Source organism: Bos grunniens, chromosome 4 (assembly GCF_055505025.1).
Source record: "Bos grunniens cultivar Pamir isolate PY7600 chromosome 4, Bosgru_T2T1.0, whole genome shotgun sequence".
Classification (NCBI taxonomy): domain Eukaryota; kingdom Metazoa; phylum Chordata; class Mammalia; order Artiodactyla; family Bovidae; genus Bos; species Bos grunniens.
In genome coordinates, this window is record NC_141168.1 from 49,544,319 (window position 1) to 49,567,998 (window position 23,680).

Genomic DNA, 23,680 nt, shown 5'->3' on the forward strand with positions numbered 1-23,680 from the left:
CTGTCTGCACTGCCCCTGAATACTTTATTTAAAAAAAATTTTAACATTAAAACATTTTAAATTTTATATTGGCGTATAGTTGATTTACAGTATTGTGTTTCAGGTGTACAGCAAAGTGATTCAGATATACATGTATCTATTCAAATTCTTTTTTCTGAACATATATGAAATGATATTTATTATATGAAATTGGCTTAAGCAATATGGTGGCTAGTAAGTGCAAATCTGCTGCCCTTTGTGAACAAGCCTGATAAGCAGTCTCCAGCCACCCCTCAATCACTTAAAATTGCTCAACTGACCATTCAAATTTTTGGCAAATAAATTTTATACAACTCCCCTGTCTCATGGATATATAATAAATATATTTTGTCAGACATTTATAATGTCTATTTTTGTTATATTTTATATTGGACTCTTAATTCAGTGATACAATAAAGGAAGGGTATGAGGAAATAGACTCTTCTATTTTTTTCAAGGGAGTACAAATTGGTATGATAGAAAAGGAAGGCAATTTACCAGCATCTGTTAAAACTATAACTGTAGCACGGACACAACTGAAGCGACTGAGCATGCCTGCATGGCATTTTGGCCTAGGAACCCCTCTTCTAGGAGTTTTCCTACATGCATGCACACATAGGGTTTGAAAACATGCATAACAGGTCTCTAATGCACACAGAGACTATTCAGTGTAACACTGTGCATAATAGGAAAAGATTTGACATAATTGTTCACCACATAAATTGTTATTTCCATGCAATGGGATACCAGGCAGCTATTAAAAAGAATGATGACATGTTTTATATATTGTCTAGTAACAACCTCTGAGATATATTTTAATGGAAAAAAGTCAAAGTACTGAGGAGTTGTGGAGTATGTGCTATTTGTGTAGCAAATGAAATTACATGTTTTCTTATAAATTATGTGTATACATGTGTGTGTATATATATGTATTTATATAATCATTTCTTATATATGCATACTATTCCTAGAAATACGCACAAGAACCTGGCCACATTAGTTGCCTTTGAGAAGGGGAACTGATAACTGGACCTCAGTGGTGGGAGGGAGATATTTGACCATATTCCTTTTTGCACTTTTTGAATTTGAACCATAGTACCTATTTGTTGCAGATTGCATTTTCTGGAAGCAGATGCTGAGATGCAGTTTGGGGTCTAAGCTATTAAAAGTCAACACCTGTGGAAGGAAGAAAAGGAAGCAAGATTGGGTAAAGGGACAGGTCCATCAGTGAAATGAGTCTGACAAAACCTTGGCTAACCTTCCGTGGAGCTCTGGAGCACTGATGGCATCTCAGAGCAGCCCTAGGTTGGGTGGGAAAAATTGTTTTCACCCCTGACTCAGTCAGGCATTGACTGCTTCTGATTTGGGAGGGGTATTATGGTGGGGCCAGATAGCTAGCTCTCTGCAGCTGAGTCAGCCCCCGTCAGGGTTGACAGCTTGAGCGGCAGGTCTTATTCTGAAGGGAGGTCTAGGTAGTGTGTCTCAGCAATGGCATTACATTTCCTACCCCTATGCTTTGTGAGAATTTGAATGGATATAAAATCCCACCGTGTAAAGGGGGAAGTAATTTTCAGATGAATAAGTCTTCAAACAGTATACCTTCGAGGAACCTCTTTCTACCTGTTTAAGTCAATGATTTCCCACCCCCCGCCCCCCCAGCCTTTGCATTCGAAGGCAGTTTTAACTGATGCAAGTAGTATTCTCATGTTTTGTTTGTTTAGAAATTTGAATCCATACAGAAAATTTTCTAAACATATTGAAATTAATTGCTTCTGGGGAATAGAAATTGGGGGTGGATGTGGTTGGGGCTTGGGACATTAGTTTTTCATCCAGCTGGGACAGTTTGGTGAGTAAAAGGGAGGGATATTAATACTTACACTGGGGTAACATGCGTAAATCTGGACTGTCTCTGGGAAACTGGAAGTTTTTGCAGTCACCCTAACTAGAAGCCTTGCAGAAGTCTTTCGACTTTTTAAACTTGTGCAGGTATCTCTTTGCTAAACATAAATCTTAAAAGAAGATTGAAGATGTATAGAACAGTCTTTTGGACTCTGTGGGAGAGGGAGAGGGTGGGATGATTTGGGAGAATGGCATTGAAACATGTATAATATCATATAAGAAACGAATCTCCAGTCCAGGTTCAATGCAGGATACAGGATGCTTGGGGCTGGTGCACTGGGATGACCCAGAGGGATGGTACGGGGAGGGAGGTGTGAGGGGGGTTCAGGATGGGGAACACGTGTACACCTGTGGCGGATTCATGTTGATGTATGGCAAAACCAATACAATATTGTAAAGTAATTAGCCTCCAATTAAAATAAATTTAAATTAAAAAATAAAAAAAGATTGATAAGGTTTTAGAAGTTAATTAGTACAACTTCACACAAGCAGAAGTGACATCTGTGATATTCCTTTTTGATATCCCTATTTGATGTATAACCATCCAGTCTCTGCTTAAACACCTTTCCATGACTCATGTGAGTCAGACCTATTACTATCGTTGTTAGAACCTTTTGTAACTTTATACCAATAGTCATAGCACAGAGGCCGTTCCCTCTGACTAGCCTTGGTTTTACATATGCATCGCTTTCGTTAGCCCAAGAGAAGTGACGCCTCTCGCTGTCCCTCCTTAGCTTTTCTACACCACTGTGCTGTGTTTATTGGTATTAAACAGTGCCCGCAGACTTGAAAAGTGGGGACAGCAGGTTTGCTTAGGCTAAGAAACAAGACTGCAGAAATGATTTAGTGTCTTGGGTAAGGTCAGCAATAACCCTACAAAGTAAAAGCCTTGTCAGGTTTGATTGGCAAGTGAAAGGCTCACGCATCAGAGAAGTCGCTGACTCCAGTGATATAAGCCCTGGCTTCATTCCTGTTCTCTTCCTCTGTCAGGCTGCCACCATTGCCCTCTCTCTGTCCTGTGATGTAGGACATGACCAGGATTGACAGAGAGAGAAGGCAGAGGGGGCAGTTGTTAAAATGTTACTCAGACAGATTGAAATCCAAATGCCTTAATTCACCATGATATGTTTTGATTAATGAGAGTGAGAAAGTGAAGAGGTTGTGATTTCTAATCAAAGAAAGTAATGCTTTAGTTACTGAAATGCAAATGCCTTAATTGGGAGGGACAAAAATTAATAGAAATAATTAACAAAAATTAATGAGGTCAAAAAGATACATTAAGAGGAAACTTAAAGCATCTTTGTCACAATTAGAAATACATTTGGTTTGTGGTAAAAGAAAGTATGTAAAGAAATTAAAGAGTCAAATATAAATATTTTAGCATTTGATCAATTTATGACTTCAGTTACTATTTTAATTTTATGATAAACAACCTTTCCATTCCATTGTAGATGTTTTAATGTAGAAAGAATCTTGCTGATTCTTAATGGGTACTGCCTGTTTTGTTAAGTATTCTGACTTTCCTTAAAGATGTGCTGATTCCTTAATACTAATAATCCTTAACTCACAGCTAGACTCAGGCTGTAAAAATGTTTACTTTTGTCTACTATAAACTGTTGAATTGACGTGATTGTGCATTAGTTTAAAATTTTAGTTGTTAAGTGAGACTTTAGTGCGCAGTATGTTGTACAATATAAAGCAAGAGGATCTTAAAAGACTTTTTGTTGTGGTGGGGTGGTGATTATTGTTTTTGGTTTAAGATTTTAAAATCAGTTAGCTGAGTGCCAGAGAATTGATGCTTTGGAACTGCGGTGTTGGAGAAGACTCTTGAGAGTCCCTTGGACTGCAAGGAGATCCAACCAGTCCATTCTGAAGGAGATCAGCCCTGGGATTTCTTTGGAAGGAATGATGCTAATGTGACGACTTGACTCATTGGAAAAGACTCTGATGCTGGGAGGGATTGGGGGCAGGAGGAGAAGGGGACGACAGAGGATGAGATGGCTGGATGGCATCACTGACTCGATGGACGTGAGTCTGAGTGAACTCCGGGAGTTGGTGATGGACAGGGAGGCCTGGCGTGCTGCAATTCATGGGGTCGCAAAGAGTCGGACACGACTGAACGACTGAACTGAACTGAACTGTGTACAAATGTGGAACATTTTCTGCCCTCTAGTGGTTAAAAGTAACTTTGCAATATCAGTTACAATTCAGGGCTTTAAATTACAAGGGAAAAGCTGTGTGACATTTTAAAAGCAGGTTGAAAATTATGTAGGTATATTGCCATAGCTAATTAGTATTGCTACATATTTTAAGAAAGTGAAACAATAGTTTTATGTTTTATTAATAACAATATACTAATGCCTGGAAACCGGCAAGAGGTAAAATAAATTTTGAGATAATTTTTCTTCAGGATTAAAATAATATTTCTCTATCTTTACAAAGAGACTGTTAATTCCACATTAATCTTAGTAAAGTATTACTCCACTCCTCATTCTAATAGTGATTTTCCAGTTCAACTCCTTTCATACTTTAGTTCCCACATTTACGAAGAGAATAACGGGGGATAATACTTCTCATTTCCTAACCTACACATAGGATAGTACACATTGCCTTTGTGTTATGTTCTAAGAGGAAAATTTCATGATGTAGGGAAAACAAAAGTGGGCTATTAGAAAGAATGTGATAGTGCCCTGAAGTTCAAAGAGGAAGTGCTGTGACATAGTATGCGTATGACTATTGCCCGTTATCCCTTTCCCAGGGAAATTAAACTAATCAAATGCTTCATCTTCATTACTGTTCTGAAATAAATGTGTTCTCACATCTGACTGATAACAGAAGCTTTTGCCGTTCTAGATATTTCTAAAGAAGCACTAACTTCTGCCCCAGGTGAATACAAAGCCATATAAACTAGTGAGATGATAAAATAGTTTGGGAGAAAAAAAGATTAGCAGCAATTGCTTCCTTGCAAAATAAGCTTCCAGGGAATATAGGAAAAATTTAATGTTCTGGTGAAAAATCTAATATTCCTAAATAAGCTTGTTAGAATCAGAGCATCTCTAAAAAGCGTCAACTTTATTGTTGTCAGAGGCATTTTTTTCTTGTAGGCAACATAATGTTAAAGCTTTGAGTATGGTTATTTAAATATTAATAGTGTGAGTATAATTAGAGAATAGTACTAGACCTTGTAAAAAGGCAAGTGAAATGGACTTAATGCCACTGAACTGTACACTTAAAAACAGTTAAAACGGTAAATATTATGTGTATTTTACCACAGCAAAATAGAATACATAAAAAAGGCAAATGAAATCTCTGGTTGTTTTCATACTTCTAACAGCAAATAAAATGTACAACATCTAATAAATGTTTTAGAAACTCAAGGCCACTTAATAACTAGTAAGTTAAAATAAACATTGGGTATTATGTTCACCACATAATATTTTCCTAATTCAATTTGACTCCAAGCAGCAATGTGATATTTTCTGCAGGGTGTTTAGTAACAAACATCAACTGTGAAAGGCAGGGAAAGGCTGCAGTAGTCCAGCACTCCTGCAATTCATGTTGGTGGGCTGGGACAGGCTTACTTCGATTTACTTTAATTCCTTTATTGCTTTGTCCCACTTCATTAATGGGGTTGGTAAGAGACTGCAAATAACCCAGGGAGTGAGAGATGTATCCAGGCAGAGGCGTACTTACTGATACCTTTCCCAGCTCCACTGGCCAGTGACTGCATGTTTCAAAGCCTCTCTTGACCAGTTCAGTTCTCCCACTGAAGCAGAAACATAGTTGATGAAATTGATAATTGATGATAGTTTCATCACCAACTATAGCACTTTCTTTGCTATAGAAAAAAAAATCATTAGTTGCTTCTTTAGAGTCTAAGTTAAAAATGGTAGAGCATTTCTTCTGTGATGTTTTAAATCTTTATGGTCATTCATTACTAAGGTGGACACTTCCTTACTTGCTCTTAAGGTAAATACCTTAACAAATGGCTAGGTTAAAGCTTTCCAGGCATCTAGGTCTTTTAAAATTTTTTTTCTCTTTCTTCCTTCTTTTCTTCCTTCCTTCCTTCTTTCTAAATATCTGTATATGATGTTTAAAGCATTGAGGCTTTCTTCCTGGACTCCAGTGTGCTCATGTTTTCTTTTGAGAGCTTCATTCAACAACTGTTTCCTGACTACTCACTACGTTTGGGGGCTGGATGGGAGGTGATTGACGGGGTGGTGGACAGGACAGTGGATGAAGGAGGAAAAGCTCAAACTTTGAAATGAAACAGACCTTGGTCGAGTCCATCTGTTAGTTCTCATTTCTTCTGAATGTTCTTTGTGAGCTCAGTTCTTATGTGTAAAAATGAACATAACAAGAATGCTTAAAACAGTATTAAATTTAAAACAGACAGAGTTATCATAGCAATCAGTAGTCACTATTATTATTAAGCTGGGGATGGGATACAAAGAAGAACAAGCTAGTGCAGTGGTTCCTAATTAAGGATGATTTTGCCTCCGAGGGAACATTTGGCACACTCTGGAGACATTTTTAGTTGTCTTATTTATCAGGTGGTGCTACTGGCATCTAGTGGGTAGAGGCTACTGGTGTTGATAAACATCCTATGATGTGCAGGGCAGACTCCATAGCAAAAAATTATCCAGCCCACAATGTCAATAGTGTTGACCTTGGTTGAGTAAAGGAAAAACATTAAAATGTGCTATATGTTTCATGTAATAGAAATAATATATTTATGTAATATATATTTCATGTACATTTCAAGGAAGTGAGCTTGAGGAGAGGCTGGGCAGACCTGTCTGATTGCCTGTCCAATATCCATGCTTTTTTTTCCTGTCCTAATGTCATTAATGCAGTGTGCCCAAAGGATAAACTACATTTCCCAGCTTCCTTTGCAGATTGGACCAACCAATGACATGAAAGAGAAAGTTGTTGGATGGGGTCCTTTAGAAAAAGAGCATCCCTATGCTTTGCCCCTTTTTTTAGCTGTGAAATGGCCTCATGGGAGTTGAGATGGCCTGGTGGGAGTCATGTGATTGGAATGATGGGTCCTTGATGACCCTGGAATTCCCACACCAGCCTAGAACTGCTTCCTTCCAGACATTGTTATAAATGTGGGGGGGAAAAGTCTCTCTTGGTTAAATGTATGTTGTTTAGGTTTTCTTTTATATACAGTTGCATCCAAATTTGACCAGGATTGGGCCTTGAAGGATTTTTTTTTTTTTTGAAGGATTTTGATAAGTATTAAAGGGGCCTTTGAGCTGAAGGAATTAGTACAAATGAAGGCACAGGAATGTGCATATTTTTGTGAACATGTATATTTCTAGGGAATAACATGTAGTTTGGTATGGTTATTAAATAACATGATAAATTACATTGGAAGAGTATAGAGTAATATTTGCAGGAAGGTCTTTAGAGAAAACAAAATGAAAGAGAAAAGACTCACATGAAGAAAGTAGAGGCTGGCACTCTCCCCTTTCTTGGCTGTTTCATTTTGTTGATCACACCTAGATGAACACTGACCTTTCATTTTCCTCACTGAGAAATTGGCCCCAGAGTCAGTACTTTATTTCTCAAGGTCATTGTCCTAGTATGATGTATGAAATGTGGACCTGAGATCTCATGGAAGTTGCCTTCCCTGAAAATCATTGACATATAGCACGCGTCATCCCAAACTTTCCCCGGAAACCCCACACTCCCCTTGTCTTTACAAGCTGGCTAAGGTTTATGTTAGGGCGAATCCAAATGGAATTTCTTTGAGGAAGTGAAGTGTAGGAAGAGAGGAGGCGGGGTAGAGAATGGAATATTTGAGGGCATGTGCCTGGTAAAGCACAGAAGAGCTGAGGAGGTGAGCACACTTAACCACCTTGCTTCTATTGTCTGCTATTCTAAAAAGCCAATATTTGGAGGAAGATCAGGCTAAACCACTTGAGTGATTCTGATTGGGTGTTATGTTCTCAGTGCTTAAGTAACCAATCAGATAATAATACTCCTTAATAAACTGACTTAGATATTAATTTAAAATAATTCTAGAAATAAAAATCTTCTGTGGCAGTAAATCTTAAACTTTATGGCATCACAAGGTCTACTGAGAATTTACCCAAGAACTCTGAAGTCTCTCCCCAGAAAAATGCACATATATATGTAATGATGCAGAGACAATGTCATTTGTAACAGCTGTGAGCATACCTTACAAGTAGAACTCCATCTTTGTTGCAAAAGTGAAGTTTTAATCAAAATGCCAAAATCTGATAGATTGGAAAATTACAAAGCCAGATCACTATGTGCAGACTTTATGAAGGAAGTGCTTGTTAAGTGGTTCTACTAAGTCCTCAATTTTCTCACCCACTTGGAGACCATAAAAGGGTAAGATTTGGATTTGTGAAGAGATTTCTTTGGAGAGCATTGTTACCCTGCTGTGAATGCCCCCTACCGATGCCCATGTGCTAGGGATTACTGAGCCCATTACTCTTCAGCAGGGAGAGGCTTCCATATGATGAGGAAATGTGCTCCATGTGGTTGAGAGAAATGAAAAATTGGTGCTCAACTCCAGGCCCCACAGCTGAAGAGTCTGGGGGCAGCAAGATAGAAGAGGTGTGTTGGGATCACAGCCAGTGTGGAGAGTGAGCTGTGGGTAACCAGATATGAGCTGCAGGAAAGAGAGATTTGTGGAAGTGGCTTTGAGCCCTACTAAAGAGGACCCCTCGAAGAGAAATGGGCATGAACAGAGTGGGTGCCCATGTCCCTCGGCAAGGGCTGAGCCCAGCTATGGTGGACAGGCCATCCTCTGGGTCCTGGGAGTGAATCCATTCACCCTGGCAAGAACTGTCCTGTATTCCTTGCCTCTCTTCTCAAATTCTCTTTCATCTTAGAAGAGTCCAACAAAGCCAGAGAGTGAGGAAGCAATTGAGGCTGGAAAAGAAAGCAGAAGTCAGTCTCCTTCCTGTCACCCAGCTCAGATCTCACATGGGAAAAGTTGAACATGAATGAATGAATGCAGATTGAAATGTTGATTACAATAGAATTGAGACTGTGCATTTTTGACTTAGGCCAAAGAACCACTTAAGAGCAACAGTGAAGTTCATGGCATCTGCCCAAGTTTCTATCCAGGGCCAGTGAAAGCTTTCTGCACAGCCTGTTCCCCATCCTTTACATTTTAAAGGGGGTGGTGGGTCACACACAAAAAATTTTGCATTTTGACATTTCATGAGTCATGCAGTTATATTTTTTACCTACTGTGGGGTATAAACAGATTTCTCAGGCCTGTGTGATAAGCTGGCCCTTGAGTTTCCTGTAGAAAACAAAAGTGAAAGTGAAAGCCACCCAGTCATATCCGGTTCTTTGCCACACCACGGACTATATAGTCCATGGAATTCTCCAGGTCAAAATATTGGAGTGGGTAGCCTTTCCCTTCTCCAGGGGATCTTCCCAAACCAGGGATGGAACCCAGGCCTCCTGCATTGCAGGCGGATTCTTTACCAGCTGAACCACCAGGGAAGCTGAAGAATACTGGAGTGGGTAGCCTATCCCTTCTTGATCAGATCTTCCAGACCCAGAAATCAAACTGGAGTCTCCTGCCTTGTAGGCAGGTTCTTTACCACCTGAGCTATCAGGGAAGCCCAGAAAACAAAAGCTGTTCTCATAAATAAAGAGGGGAAGGGACTTCCCTGATGGTCCAGTGGCTAAGACTCTGCACACCCAGTGCAGGGGGGAACTGGGTCCTACATACCACAACTAAAGTTCCTGTATGTCACAGCTAAGACTGGGACAGTCAGATAAACATCAGACAAAACAGGGAGGCATTGGACATCGTGAGAAAAGGCAGAGGTACCAACAGGGCTGAAATAGGAGGAGCAGGACAGGCTACATAGTTTGCAGGGCCCACTGCAAAATAAAAAGTGCAGAACTCCTTGTTCAAATGTATTGAGAATTTCAGGACAGTGACAATAAAGCATTTAACCAAATGTGGGGCCCTGTGTACCTGCAAGGGTCACATGGCCATAAAGCTACCCTGGTGAATGTCAGAGGTCAAAAGAGGAGGAGACCCTGCTAGGGTTCCAGTTAAAGAGAGACTTGGAACAAGAGGCTTGTCTATTCAAGACTTTTCTCAGTGAAATCACGTGCAGTGTGACCTCCTCCTTGAGATCCCTCAAGTCCTCAGAGAGGTTGCAGACTTCCTTATGTGAATGGATTTCTTGTAGAAGCTGGTGAAGTGGGTACCAAGGGGCTGAAACAGAGTAAGCTCTGTGGGTTAGGGGGCAGCTGATAGTTGGTTATTCACTTAATATTTATTTTCAATAAATTTCAAGGGTTTAGGTAAAGAACCCATGTTCTAGGACAATAAATTTTCTTGTGTCATGTAGTATCGAGGGACCGAGTGGCTTTCTGTTTATTAATTTATTAGTACAGCAGAATGTTTCATACTTTCACTTTGCTCAGGATGAGCAATTGGGACCAAATCTGGAAGTCCAGAGGTGCTGAATACTTTTATAATGCAAGTCATGAATGGCGGGGGGCCAGACACCCCTTCAGGGTTTATGAAGTGATGGCAGAGTCTCATCAGCCCCTGCCTTGCCCCATCCCTGTCTCCGCATCCCCCAGTCTCCTGGTGGTGGGCGAGAGGTTGACTGGGAGGGCTGCTACAGCTGTCCCTCACCCTGAAATCAAACGAGAGGTTTCTAGAAAGACAGAGTGGGAGTCACAAAGCAGGTACTGGCCATGCATTTCTGGTAGGTAGCGTGTGTAGGCAGTAGGCTTGCTGGCCTGCCTCTGCCCCACCTAGTGGGGCAGAGGGGCTTGGAGACAAATGGGGGCAGTGGCGGGGCATCCCAGAAGCAGCTTAAGTCCTGTCTTGGCATGACGAGGACCTCTGCCTTTTCTGTAAATCAAGTGGACACTGAGAAGGTAGCTGCCTTGAGTGTTTCTTTCTGGCAGTAAGAGTACAGATGAGATGAGGATGACTGGAAGAGATCAGGAAGCATCCAGGTGTCTTAGGTCACTGACCTGGGCAGTGTGACATTCCCTGAGTGCTTCCCAAAGTATTCAAAAAGTAGAAGAAGTAACATTATAACGAGAAGACCAGACAGGGACTTTCGATTCTCCACCCCCACTCAAAAATACCCATCCCCCTCCCTCACCCACCCAACTTGGAGAAATCAGAAGAGAAGACTGTTTTGCAGAGGCCTACCATTTTTCCCTCCCACCACCCTACCTCGGGGGTGAGAAAGGGGAGGAAAGAGGAAGAGAGAAGGAGCAGCCTTGCCTCTTTCTGGCTTCACGTCCTCCCAGCCCCCAGCCCCCAGCCACGGGGGAGGGGAAACTTTGATTTGGCTATGAGTCGGCCATCTTCAGCTGGAGTTGACTGAGTTTTTTAATATCAAGCAGTGATGAGGAAGTTGAAGAGTGTGTCTGGGGTATTATTAAGAGATCTCTGCCCAGCAGGGAAAGGGGATTCAACACAGCCCAGCTGGGGGCAGGATAGGAGACAATTACTGCCACTCCTGGTTTGTACCTTAAGGAATTAAGATTGCTTAATAAATCTGATTAAGGACTTCTTATTCTATGACTAAAGTTGAATCACTGTACATCCGGGTGGTGGTATATTGTGTTCATAAATTGTTAGTTTTAAGAGTAATTAGGTTTTGTCTACAAATCAAAAACTTGAAATAGTAAATGAGGAGGAAAAAACATACCAGAAGGCAAATTTTCAGTTATGGATAGAAGAGACACTTAAAGAGATGTGTAATAATTGCTTTTTTCTTTTATCTGTTTTTTAAAAAGATTTTCAATCTATCATGTATTTACTAACAGCTGATACAATGAAAAAGTAGGTGTATAAAAATATTGGGAAATGGTTTATTATTCATGTTCATTTAATTGTCAAACATGTTATTATGTTAAATAATTTAATATTCATTGTAAAATTTGCCAGGCTGCTCCTCTGTTTAAATTTTTACTTAAGGGTAACTGTATTCATAAGATGGTGTGGCTTAAGTCCATCTCTCCTCTTCTCTTCTCCCCATTACCAAAGGCTTCTTAAGTGTATGCAATGCTCTTTTTATTTAGACAAAATTATTTCATCTTTACATTACAGTATTTTTTACATTTTTTAACTTTTCACGATATTAACTGTACTAAGAAGGAAAACTTGCTGTGAATGATAATTTATTACAAGAGAACAGTGACTTCATTCTTTGTCTTCACCATAGATTTCTTTGCAGATTACAGGCTACAGCTTTAAGTCGTCTTTAGGGATAGGCTCCAGATTTCTTATTTTTCTTGTTTCAATTCTGCATCATCTATTTTCTGGAATCCCCGTCTCCTAAAATGTAAGCAGCGCAAAATGTTCTCATCCATCACAACAATAGCATGTGAAAACATACAAATGCAGGCCATGATCCCAATTGCCTAATTATACCTGAGTTGAATTGTGCAGCACTTGAAATGAGTGAGACATTGATGGGATCCTGAATTTGTAATGAGCACTTAGAATGACAATCTTAACCATGGACTCATCTCTCTCCCTCGTTGCCACCCAACTCCTGACATCTGATTCATTGCCAAACTCTACCAGTAGAGTCATGTTGTTTTATATAAAACATTTTTTTTAACATTTGCTCTACTAGAAAATAATATGTAGGTAGCTTATTAAAATTTTGAACTTCTTATAGTAGTTTATGCTAGGATTTGTACTAGTAGATATTCAATAAATACATATCAATACAAAGAATAATTATAATAACAGGAATTATTTATAACATGAGATTCTGGAAAAAGAAATTTTGATTTAAAGTTGAGGAAGAAGATCTGAATTTGAAACCTGGGTTTTTGAAATAGTGTCCTTTGTACTTGCAGACAACTCCCTCACGGGGAGCTTTCATGTTAGAGAAGTCAAATGTTGGACGATACCTCATAGGCATGAATTCCTCATTCTATCACTGCCTGTTACTGCTTAGAGTGTGGCTGTAGAGAAATGTGAGGGATACCCATATGTGGTTTAGGGGAAGCTAACTCATGACTTAATATCAGTGTGTGTATGTGTTAGTCACTTTGTCGTGTCCAACTCTTTGTGACCCCATGGACTGTAGCCCGCCAGGCTCCCCTGTCCATGGGATTCTCCAGGCAAGAATACTGGAGTGGGTTGCCATTTCCTTCTCCTGAGGGTCTTCCTGACCCAGGGATTGAACCCCGGTTTCCTGCATTGCAGGCAGATTCTTTACCATCTGAGCCATAGGAAATGACCCTCTCAATTTATAGGTGTTCATTTCCCTGTGCCTTTTCCTTCTTACAAACTTAGCTTTTTTCTTTTCTCTCTCTTTAAAAAGTTTTTTTTAGCTGTGCTGGGTCTTTGTTGCAGCATGCAGGCTTTCTCTAGTTGCAGCTCAAGGCAGGGGGAGCACGGGATCTAGAGCAGGCAGGCTCAGTAGTTGCGGTGCCTGGGCTTACTTGCCCTCCGGCACGTGGGATCTTAGTGAAGATGGGATGGAGCCTTCATCCCCTGCATTGGAAGGTGGATTCTTAACCACTGGACTACCAAGGAAGTCCTAAGAAATGTAAAAACTCTCTTAGAAACTTCTTTTGAAAAAATGTAAGCATTTTAAAAGTTTCTAGACTAGCTCTGCTAACTGCATGTGCATTTAATTGGCATTCAAGTATTTACCTTAGGTTCTTTTGACCAGGATTCTGGATTTCTTGGGGCTGGCAGGTCATGGAGTAGAGTAGCCCATTGGTAGATGGTGAATGCATGGACTGCTGGAGCAAATTACTCAGGGTCTTGGTAATGCTTTTGGCTGTTGTTGTTCTTCCAAACCTCTGGGGCAGATTTGGGACCCATCTGGAGAGGCTGTCCTCTCTATTTTTTCCGAGTCTCAGAGGCAGGTGGGCCATCGCCCTAGTGCTCCTTTCTTCTTCCATGTTCCTCCCAAATCTCAGTGGCAGGTTGGCTGCAGAGGGTGGCATTTTGTTGACTACAGGTTTATTCATCTTAATTTTTGGAGCCCAATCTTTTACTTCTTCAAAAGTAAGACTTCTTTCTTTCTCCCAGCCTAGATCTCCTCTAGGCTATAATTAGAAATAACCATTAAATAATTTATTAGTAAATTATAGTAAATTATTTAATTTACTAATAAATTTAAACTATTGTAAGCAATAGTTTAAATTATTACATTATGTTAAATCCAGACTTTAATTGGTAGAAATGTTAAAGCTGTGAACAAAGTTTGTGCTTTCATGTACAGAATTTTTAAAATTTTTAAAATAGATAATTTATATTAAGCTTCTTTTTATATAAAGCAATCTAGTTTCTCCATCCCTGGACTACTATAAGACAACTATAAAATATTAATATATATAGTGAGTGCAGCAATGTATTCGAGGAGCAGGAACATAATGAAATATTGAAGTGAAATTTTATTTTACTGTGGTTATTTTTTTTTAACTTTATTTTCTATTGGAGTATAGTTGATTAACAATGTTGTGACAGTTTCAGGTGTATAGCAAAGTGGTTCAGTTATACATATACATGTATCTATTCTTTTTCAAATTCTTTTCCCATTTAGATTGTTATATAATATTGAGCCGAGTTCCCTATGCTGTACAGTGGGTCCTTGTTGTTATCCGTTTTAGAGATAGCAGTGTGTACTTGTCAATCCCAAACTCCGTAACTATCCCTCCTTCAGTTTTTGCTTCATTTTGTTTATAAAATATTTCATATGTTTTTATATATTGCTTTTAGAGACATTTTCCACTGCCTCTCCATGTCTCTTGTTTCCCTCATCTTTAAAAGTCAAAGTGGTGGGCCCATACTAGCCAAGTTCTGGGGTACAATTGGCAGAGACTTCTTTTTTACCTAAAAACATGTTTCAAGAAACTGATTATATTTTATTAGTATGTAAATTACATTAGTAAAACACTGATTGGTTTGTGGGTTACTACAGCATGACCATACCAACTTTAAAGGAACCATTTAAAATACAGCAAATATTTAATTAGATTTAGTTTGGCCATGAAAGTTTGTCCATATGAAGATTTTAAAGTAACTTTTCTTATTGTAGAAAATAATACCTACTTATTTTAGCAAATGCAGGAATTTACATGAAGGCATAGAGAAGAAAATAAAAAAAAGTGGAATTCCACCATTTAGGAGTAAACATTTTTCTTAGATATAGAAATATAATTTAAATGTTCAGCTGAAATATAACCAGTACTTATTTCTGCAATTCTTTACTTCAACTGTGCACTTCTGAGTCAATTGACAATTATTAATGCACCTTATCCTTGCTAAGTATCATACTCTGCACTAAAACGGTCATGAGACCAGGCTGTGTGCAGTTTTGCTACAAAATACGAGTTACATCAATACACTGCCCTGGATGGGCTGAAGTGTGACAAAAAGCAAACCACAAACTTATTCCTTACTCTTTACAAAAGCACTAGACTCAGAACAAATATTCAATGGTGAATGCTAGTCATGTTAGACAGAGTTAAAAAACTTACCTCGGAATATTTGTCATAATTCTTTTTGCTGTAAAGATTGGGCATCCTTGATTCGTCTGTGCAGAAGATGTTTGATGTTAACAAGCTTGAAGTGGCTAACATCAATAAAATGAATCGTTTTAATGAAATAATTTCCATTTTGTCCAAAATCTAGAATTAAGTTTATATGTGCAGCCTGATGTCTATACAAAAGGAAATTGTGGTCTTTTTATACTGTCTAAAAACAAAGTTTGCTTTCATTGGGAAATCAATCCCACGTGTTTTAAACACCAACATTAATTAGTGTTTAACTGAAATATGTATGTGAGGAATGTGAGTAATTCATTCTAGGAAGACAGCAACATTTCTGCTTGCAAATTCATTAACTTTGAAAATAATTTCCTTCATCATGAAGGAGTATTTAATTAGATAAGTTTGGGGCCATCGTCATTAAGATTCCAAACAAACTGAATGCTTCATTTCTCTGAGCTCAAAAAAGAACTATTTTGTCTTTGGTGTTTGCGTCAATTCTTGGGAGAAAGGAAAAGTGTTCAATATGTGTTAGCTATGTTTGAAAAAAATTTTTTATTCACACAAAAGAGTTAGGCATAGTATTTTCAAAATGTCAGACAAAATTAAGAGTGTGAAAAGAATTCCAAATCACATAAGACTGAAATAAAATGCCATTAATTAACTTTTTGTAAAATGCTGCTTTGTTATTAAAAAGCTTCAGGAGTAAATGTCAGCTGTAACCTGAAGGGTGTGCATAAGACCAAGCCATAGGCATTTTGACAAACTGGCTGTCTCGGGAGAGGCTGGAGGCAGTTCAAGGCCTTTTGCATCTGCCCTGAGGGCTTTATTTGGCAAAACTGTGTAAATCACCAGGATTTTATTTCTATGATGATGCCACATCCTACCTTCCACCTCAAACCCCTTAAAGAATGCTGGCAGAGGACTGGTAAATCACACACATGCTAATTTTGTTGTTCCCTGACCTATGCTGTTTAGGTAATCTTGCCCTGCCACAGGCTCACTGACATCATGGCATAAGAAAAGAATTTACAGAAATAAATGCTTATTTACTGAAATGCCAAAGCAAGTCTCTTTCAGAACAGCTGACTGGTATTCTTAAAGGTCTGCCTTATCACCGGACTGCCTATATTCCTGCCTAGATTCTAGAGAAATCATTACCTGTTTCCCCTGTCCATTTAGCCCTCTTAGGAGAAAAAGACCTTAAGGGTGATCTGTTTCTAACACTCCAGCTACTTCTAGATACAGGCACTTAGAGGTGAATTCCCAAAAAAGCAAGTCATAAAAATCCACCTTTTATGTCAAGAATTGTACTATCTTGGGACTTTCCTGGTGGCACAGTGAATGGGAGTCCACCTGCCAATGCAGGGAACGTGGGTTCAATCCCTGGTCTGGGAGGATGCCACATGCTGGGGGTTGGGGGCGGGCAGGGGAAGCAGGGGGCAAATACGCCTTTGTGCCACAACTACTGAGGCCGTGTGCTGCAACTCCTGACCCCGCACACCTGGAGCCTACGTTCCTCGACAAGAGAAGCCATCACGATGAGAAGCCTGTGCAACGTAATGAAGAGTAGCCCCCACTCTTCAGAGAAGACCCAGTGCAACCAAAAAAAAAATACCCCTAGCTTCTCTCGCTCATCTACCATAATCTGAGGTATGAGTTGGGCAGAGGTGAAGACCTTTCTCCATATTAAAGATCACCAGGATAAATCAGAAAGTTGAAAGACAATTGTGTGACAAACTCTTGGTTACCCCAAGATTATACTTTCCTCTGGTCTCTCTTATGGCAGTTGACATCGTTGGTCTCATTTGTTTCAGACTCTGGGTAGCCAAGAATCCCCACAGTAGGAGGCAATTAATTCAATTCATAGTCTAATGTTAATTTTGTAATGCTGTTATTGGATTATTGGGTTTAATTTCCCTGAGGATTTTATACATTTTTCTTCCAAATTGTTCCTTTGTAAACTGCTGATGGAACTTCCTTTTTTTTTTTTTGTGGTCAGTAGCTCCAAACTTTTAAGTGGGTGAAGCAAGGAACAAGTTTTGTCGGCTGAGCTCTGACCCTGGAAAAGGCAGAATGAACCAGCCTGGGTCTCTTTCAAAACATGCTTGTCTGTAGTTGTTTCAGCCTTGAGCAGTTGACCAGTTTTCAGTGCTGCTCTTTGGGGTTTTGGCACATCCACTGATTTTTCTGGCTGAAGTCAGTATCCAGAGTAGCTGATATGATTAATTACCCACTAGCCTCAACCATATTTTAAACTTCCAAGTTTGGAGTGTAATTAGAGTTCTAATCTTATTAATATAGGGCTTGGCTCTTTTCAACTACATCTTCTGTTAGCTTGGAAAATGTTAACAGATATAAAACAACATTGCCTAACATACGCAGTACAAAATGACTATAAATCTTTTGATGAAATGTGCTGCCATATACATAGCACAGTTAGGGATTCTTAATGAGACACACAAGCATACAAAATAAAATCTGTCTCCCCGACATGTGACATTTACACACATGCTTCATTTACTAAGATTTTAGAGACCTTAAGGCTATTCCCTTCTAAGCATCTCTCTTCATCCCGGATACTTGTCCTAAGCTTTGGAAACCCCGGATACTCAGCTTCCTACCAGACAGTGCTGTTGGGATTCCCACAAGCATCTCAAGTCCAGTATGTCCAAAATGGAATTTATCTGTTCAATAACCTGTCTCTCCTCCTGTTTTCCATTTCATTGAATAGTTACAGTATTGGTCAGGGTCCGATCAGAAGGTAGAAAGCACACAGTGATTTGAATAGGAAATGGTTCATATAAGGAATTATTAATTGTACTAGGAGATTAACTAAAGGGGTAAGGAATACATGAGGGCCAAGGGAGAAAATCCAAGAAGAGGACAAACTGAAATTCAGGCTGTACTGGGAGAAGGTGTCGATGGTGAAGAAGTGTCTGCTGGGTCACCGTGGGCCAGCGGCTGTCCATCACAGGTGTGAGACACTCTTCTGTGGTGCAGATGGGCCAGTGCTGGGAAGGCAACTTGTGGGACATTTCTGAGACTCACATAGAATCTGCTTCTGCAGTTTGATGGGGGTGAATGCTAATGGATGTCTGTTGCACGGATTTCTGGCACAGTCTATGTGTAGGACCTCAAAGAAGCAAACCGGAACCATGAAGAGAAATCCTTCCTCCTGCAGTATCTCTCGAGTGCCTTCCACTGGGAAAGCACTGTGCCAGCTGCCAAGGGGAAATGCTGACTGGGTTCATCTCCATTATTAGTGAAGGAACAAAGGGTGGATCAGGACCTGAGAGACAGTAAATAGATAACGGGTACAGTCATCCACCGATTTATCCAAGTCAAAATCCTTTGTGAGATCCTTGGCTACTTCCTCCTCTTTTCTTCAGCATCATATTCTATTGTTAATGAACAATTGCATTGTTTCTAGTTTTGAGCTATTGCACTCAATAATAATGGTCTATATCTTTGGCCACTTACTAGTCATGTGCCAGGAACTGTCCTATTAAAGTACAGCACTTTGTGAATTAGTTTGTTTATCCTTCATAGTAACTCCACGAGCAGGGACCATCATTGTTCATCCTCTATGAAAGGGAAGCTAAGATGCAGAAAGAGTAAGTAACTTGCCCTATAAGTGGAATATCCAGGATTTGAACCCAAGCTGCCTGAACACTTACTCCCTATGCTGGTCTGCCCAGTCAAGTCTGTTTTCCTCTGACTTCTAAATAGCTCTTACCTCTGTTCACTTCTCTCCGTCTGTATTGCTTGTAACTCAGTTCATTTTCTTTTGTCTAGACCTTTGTCTTGATCCTCTCCAGTCCTTGCTCCACCATACACTCAGAAAAATTTTTATAAAATACAATATATTTATGATATCTTCCTTAATACCTTTCAGTGGAATCCCTAGGGATTCCCTTGGAATCCCTAAGTCCATTTTTTAGGATCTGTTTCCTGCTTATTTCTCCAGCACTCTCTCTCATTAAGTTCCTAGTAACTCTGTCTTATGACAGACTTCTTTCTATTCTTCCAAAGAGATGAGCTTTCTCTTGCCTCTAGGCCTCTGCCCATGGTTTTCCTGTGCATGGGTTATGCGCCCACTTGCCTCTCCTTACACTGATTCATTGTTTGGGTTCCAGCTGAGGCATCCTGTGTCAGGAGAAGTCTCTTCTGACTTCACACTCCAATCGATGGCCTTTGTTCTTCCATCATGGCTCTTCTCTTTGACGCGTCCTCTTCCCTCGTTTCCTCTTCCGCTCCTCTGTCAGCTGTGTGAGGGCAGGACCTTGCTTGTGCAGATCACAGGGGTATTTTTGTTTATCTCACAGATGCTCAGGAAATTTTATTTCTAAATAAATGAGTAAATGTTTCATTAGTATTGGAAATAGGAGTTAAAACTGAAGTTGCTTGGTAATTATTTTTTCCTGTTTTGCCCACCGACCAGAATTTTCTCTTTACTAAGACTTACACATTTTTAGACCTTAAATTTGTGCTTATTCTGAAATCATAACATCTTCACCTTGTCTTGTTAAGGATTTACATCGAAGACTTTCGCAGACTGAGACCTTTACGTGGATAGTCAGGCATGGGTAGGTTAAATGTGAGTTTAGGTTTATTCTGTTGTAGTGGAGCATTTAGTTTGGTAAGTTAAATATATCCTGATGGATCCTGGCACATTGATGGGCACCAACACTAGGAAGGGTAGGAAAGGGGAGTGCACTGCCCCGAGGAGAACTTCCTGACGATGTTTCTCGCCAGGGAGACTTCTTAGGCCCATTGGCTGAGCACAGGAAAGAGTATTCTGATTGCACAGTATTTGTCTATACCCACTAGCTGCATCCTAACCTCTGGTAGGCAGTTCGTGCATGCGTGCTGGGGTAGGTTGCCATTCTCTTCTCCAGGGGATCTTCCAGACACAGAGATTGAAACTGCATCTGTCTCCTGCATTTCAGGCAGATTCTTTACAACTGGGCTGTCAGGAAAGCCCCTCTGTCAGGCAGCTAAATGGAGGACAAACCATTTCCGCCAATCAGGAACTGAGCCAACTTGACTGGGTTTAGGACTTTGTAAGGCTCTGGTTTACCTGAACCCTAAGTAAAACATTTTAAGAGGCTGTTTTTGTGCCATGGGCTGTATGTTTTTATTTAAATCTGTATATAGAAGGTCTCCCTGAGGCCATGGCAAGATCTATCAAAGAGGTGATGAATTTTAATATCCAGAGGAACCTCATTACAGAGCCCTTCTCCTTACCCTCAACCCAGCCATTTACTTCCCAGACACTTGCCTTTTTCCAGTTTATTCCTTCCTTTCTCTCTAAGCATAATCCAGTTGTTATGTTGTGCAGAAGAATTGATGGCCATTATAGTCTTATTTTGCATTTTATGTTTACAGAGTATTTTGCAACCATTTGTTAACCAATTTCTGGCCCTCTTTAGAGGTAGGTAGTGGTATTTCTGAATAATTTATTTCAGTATTATGTGTGCAAAGAGAAAGAAATACCTGCCTTGGTTCCAAACAAAAATATCCCTATGCAAATTACATAAAATTATTATTTTTTTAAATATGTGCTGGTGCCTTTGTTTCAAGATTTATGAGTGGCTGCTTATAATGAGCTTGTCATATTTTGGTAGCAGGGTTGTATTTACTTCTGTGCTTTTTACTATGACAGATTACAAAGTCAGGGCCTTGGAAGGTGCCAATGTGAATGTGAGATGAAGATTATTCCTTTATGTAGCAAAAGCAGTTGAAATTCAATTCTGGTTGAAATAACTTAAAGAGTCAATTTGTACAGTATAAGAATAGACATTAAATATTTATAAAAATTAATTCATATGATTTATTCTAGAAAGTGATTAAATGGCAAGGTCCCTTTATCTGAAGGACATTTTTTAGAACAATATATTGAATAAACTTGAAGTATTAGTATTAGATCTTTCAAATGATATGGTGTGGTACTGTTTAAAAAAGAAGTTAAGGCAATTGTGCAAGGCTGATTAGGAAGCAGAATCTCCACAGCAAGGCTTTCCAAGTCGAGCTTTTATGTTTTTTAATGTTTCGTTTTTATTGACATTTTTTCCCTTGCAGGAAAAATGTGTGATTTTTACTAGCCTGGCAGGGGTTTGTGGTACCTCTTGCCAAAATGTCAAGAAAACTCAGAATTCTCTACATGAGGGACAAAGACCAGATGTTTGGTTAAAACAACACATAGCTTTTATACAAATATAGGTAATGTAATGGAAACCAAGACTTTTATGGGGATTTTTTTCTCTGTTTTTGGCCAATCTTGTCTTTTGATATTTTTAAAATAAGTAATCAGCCATCTTGTTTTTCCAACCTGAGCAGAAGAATTTAGTTTCTTACAAGATGTGTGCTTCTTCAATATCTTGGGTGTGTTTGTTTTATCTTTGTTTTGAAGGATTCTACTCCAAAATGTGGACTGTGTTCTTCAAATAATCATTTGCTTTAATAAAAAGAAAGCATAAGACAGCTTAGGAAGAGCTGAGCCTGATCCTTAGGCTAACTTTTTCCACTATCCTGGCCACACCTTCACTGGGGAGGAAATCTGTTGCTTAAACCTACACTGTTGTGGGTTTTGGAGGGTGTTTAAAACACTATTTCTCATCTTAAACAGAGGAATATAAGGATAAAGGGGTAACCAATAAAAATTAGCCTTATTGTTCAAATGGACCCTCTTAGATGCTCTTTTATCTCTGATGGAAAAAAATGAAAAGGAGGTGAATTGAAATATGCATATAAATGGGTGGTTTTGTTCATTTGTTTTTTTTTTTACTTTCTGATTGGGGATCACTTGGTTTCTGTGCTCCTGAGGTCTGTTGAGGGCTCCCACAGATCTACAGCAGTCATGCACTTGCCTTGGTTCCGAGCAGAAGCTAGCCTGGCTCTGACCACACTTATGTTAACACAGGGGCACTTGGACTTTATTCTTTTCTGTTTCCAGTGCTTTGGCTTTGGCCATACGTCCTGCCTCTCAGCTCTAGATCTGAGCTCATGTGTGTACTTCATAGCAGTGGGTCTTTGGTTTACACTGGCTGGACTTCATCACTGATGGGAGGGTTACACTTCTCTTCAACACTGGTTTTATTGGACCCCCAAAGGGGTGTGTCCATGACATAGCCAAGAATGACAGCATGGCATCTGGCTAAACTCAATCAAGTCAATGACATAAAGCTCAACCAGTTCTGAGCAAGCAAACCGAAAAGCCCTCAGCCAAATAGTTGTATTTGGAGAGGCACTTAAAAACATACCTTTAAACCTACAGTGATTTGGGTATAAATTTAATTAAAGGAGAAGATTTTTCTGGTAATCTCCTGATTGTAAAAGGTAGGATCTAGACAGAAAATTCTGTACTAATGGAGGTTAAGTGAACTGAGTGTTAATGTAATCCTGTTAAATATCTACTGGATTTAATTCTGTACTGGGTTTTGTGCCAAGTGAACTTAACAAATCAGGTATTTCCTCTTTGAGTACCTACAGTAAAGAAAATAGACAAAGCTAGTAAACATTTCAGAACATATTTAGGTGCATAAGCTGGCAGACCTCCTCTAGAAACAATATGCAGGCTGTGCTTAGTCGCTCAATCATGTCTGGTTCTTTGTGACCGCATGAACTGTAGCCCATCAGGCTACTCTGTCCGTGGGGATTCTCCAGGCAAGAATACTAGAGTGGGTTGCCATGCCCTCCTCCAGGGTATCTTCCCAACCCAAGGATCAAACCCAGGTCTCCTTCATTGCAGGTGGATTCTTTACCATCTGAGCCACCAGGAAAGCTCAAAAATTCTGGAGTGGGTAGCCTATCCATTCTCCAGGGGCTCTTCCAGATCCAGGAATCGAACTGGGGTCTCCTGCACTATAGGCCGATTCTTTACCATCTGAGCTACCAGGAAAGCCATAGCTGGTTATAAACACAGTCTTGAATAATCTAGAGAAGTCTAAGAATAGTGGTATTTGACTGATGAGCCCTGGTGGAGCCCCATCTGATTTAATGATAGCAGTAGCCAATGATCCATGACCTAGAGGCATCAGACCAGGAGATCAGTGTGGATCTTCCAGTAAATACCACATCTATCTGCACCCTATTCCCCAACCTTTAGGTCAAGAGCAGAGAAATGGCTCTTCCTATGTTTTGATATACTTTAGGCTGCTTTGTTTGTTTAAATTTACCACTTTAAAACTTTTCTTCATGTATATCTTAACTTGGTCTCATTTGGATTAAAATATCCAGGAAGAAGGAATCCTAGAAT

The 23,680-nt window shown here is 39.7% G+C and overlaps 1 protein-coding gene and 1 long non-coding RNA gene across 2 annotated transcripts in view; one reads left to right on the top strand and one right to left on the bottom strand.

Moving 5' to 3' along the window:
* LOC147374085 (uncharacterized) overlaps window positions 1-23,680 on the top strand; it is a 103,499-nt gene that overhangs the window by 4,591 nt on the left and 75,228 nt on the right. The window lies entirely within an intron of this gene.
* On the bottom strand, window positions 11,958-17,414 carry NPVF (neuropeptide VF precursor). Its single transcript, XM_086398429.1, has 3 exons — window positions 15,412-17,414; window positions 13,577-13,977; window positions 11,958-12,238 (listed from the first exon to the last, which is right to left on the bottom strand). Exons 1-3 carry the CDS (start codon window positions 15,547-15,549, stop codon window positions 12,187-12,189), a joined length of 591 nt encoding a protein of 196 aa, XP_086254555.1. The 5' UTR covers window positions 15,550-17,414; the 3' UTR covers window positions 11,958-12,186.

Coding starts and splice junctions, on each gene's coding strand:
- NPVF (XM_086398429.1), bottom strand. CDS start 15,549: ATGGAAATTATTTCATTAAAACGATTCATTTTATTGATGTTAGCCACT. Junction 13,978..15,411: donor ATTATGACAAATATTCCGAG/GTAAGTTTTTTA, acceptor TTCTAATTATAG/CCTAGAGGAGATCTAGGCTG. Junction 12,239..13,576: donor CCTGGTCAAAAGAACCTAAG/GTAAATACTTGA, acceptor CTTACATTTTAG/GAGACGGGGATTCCAGAAAA.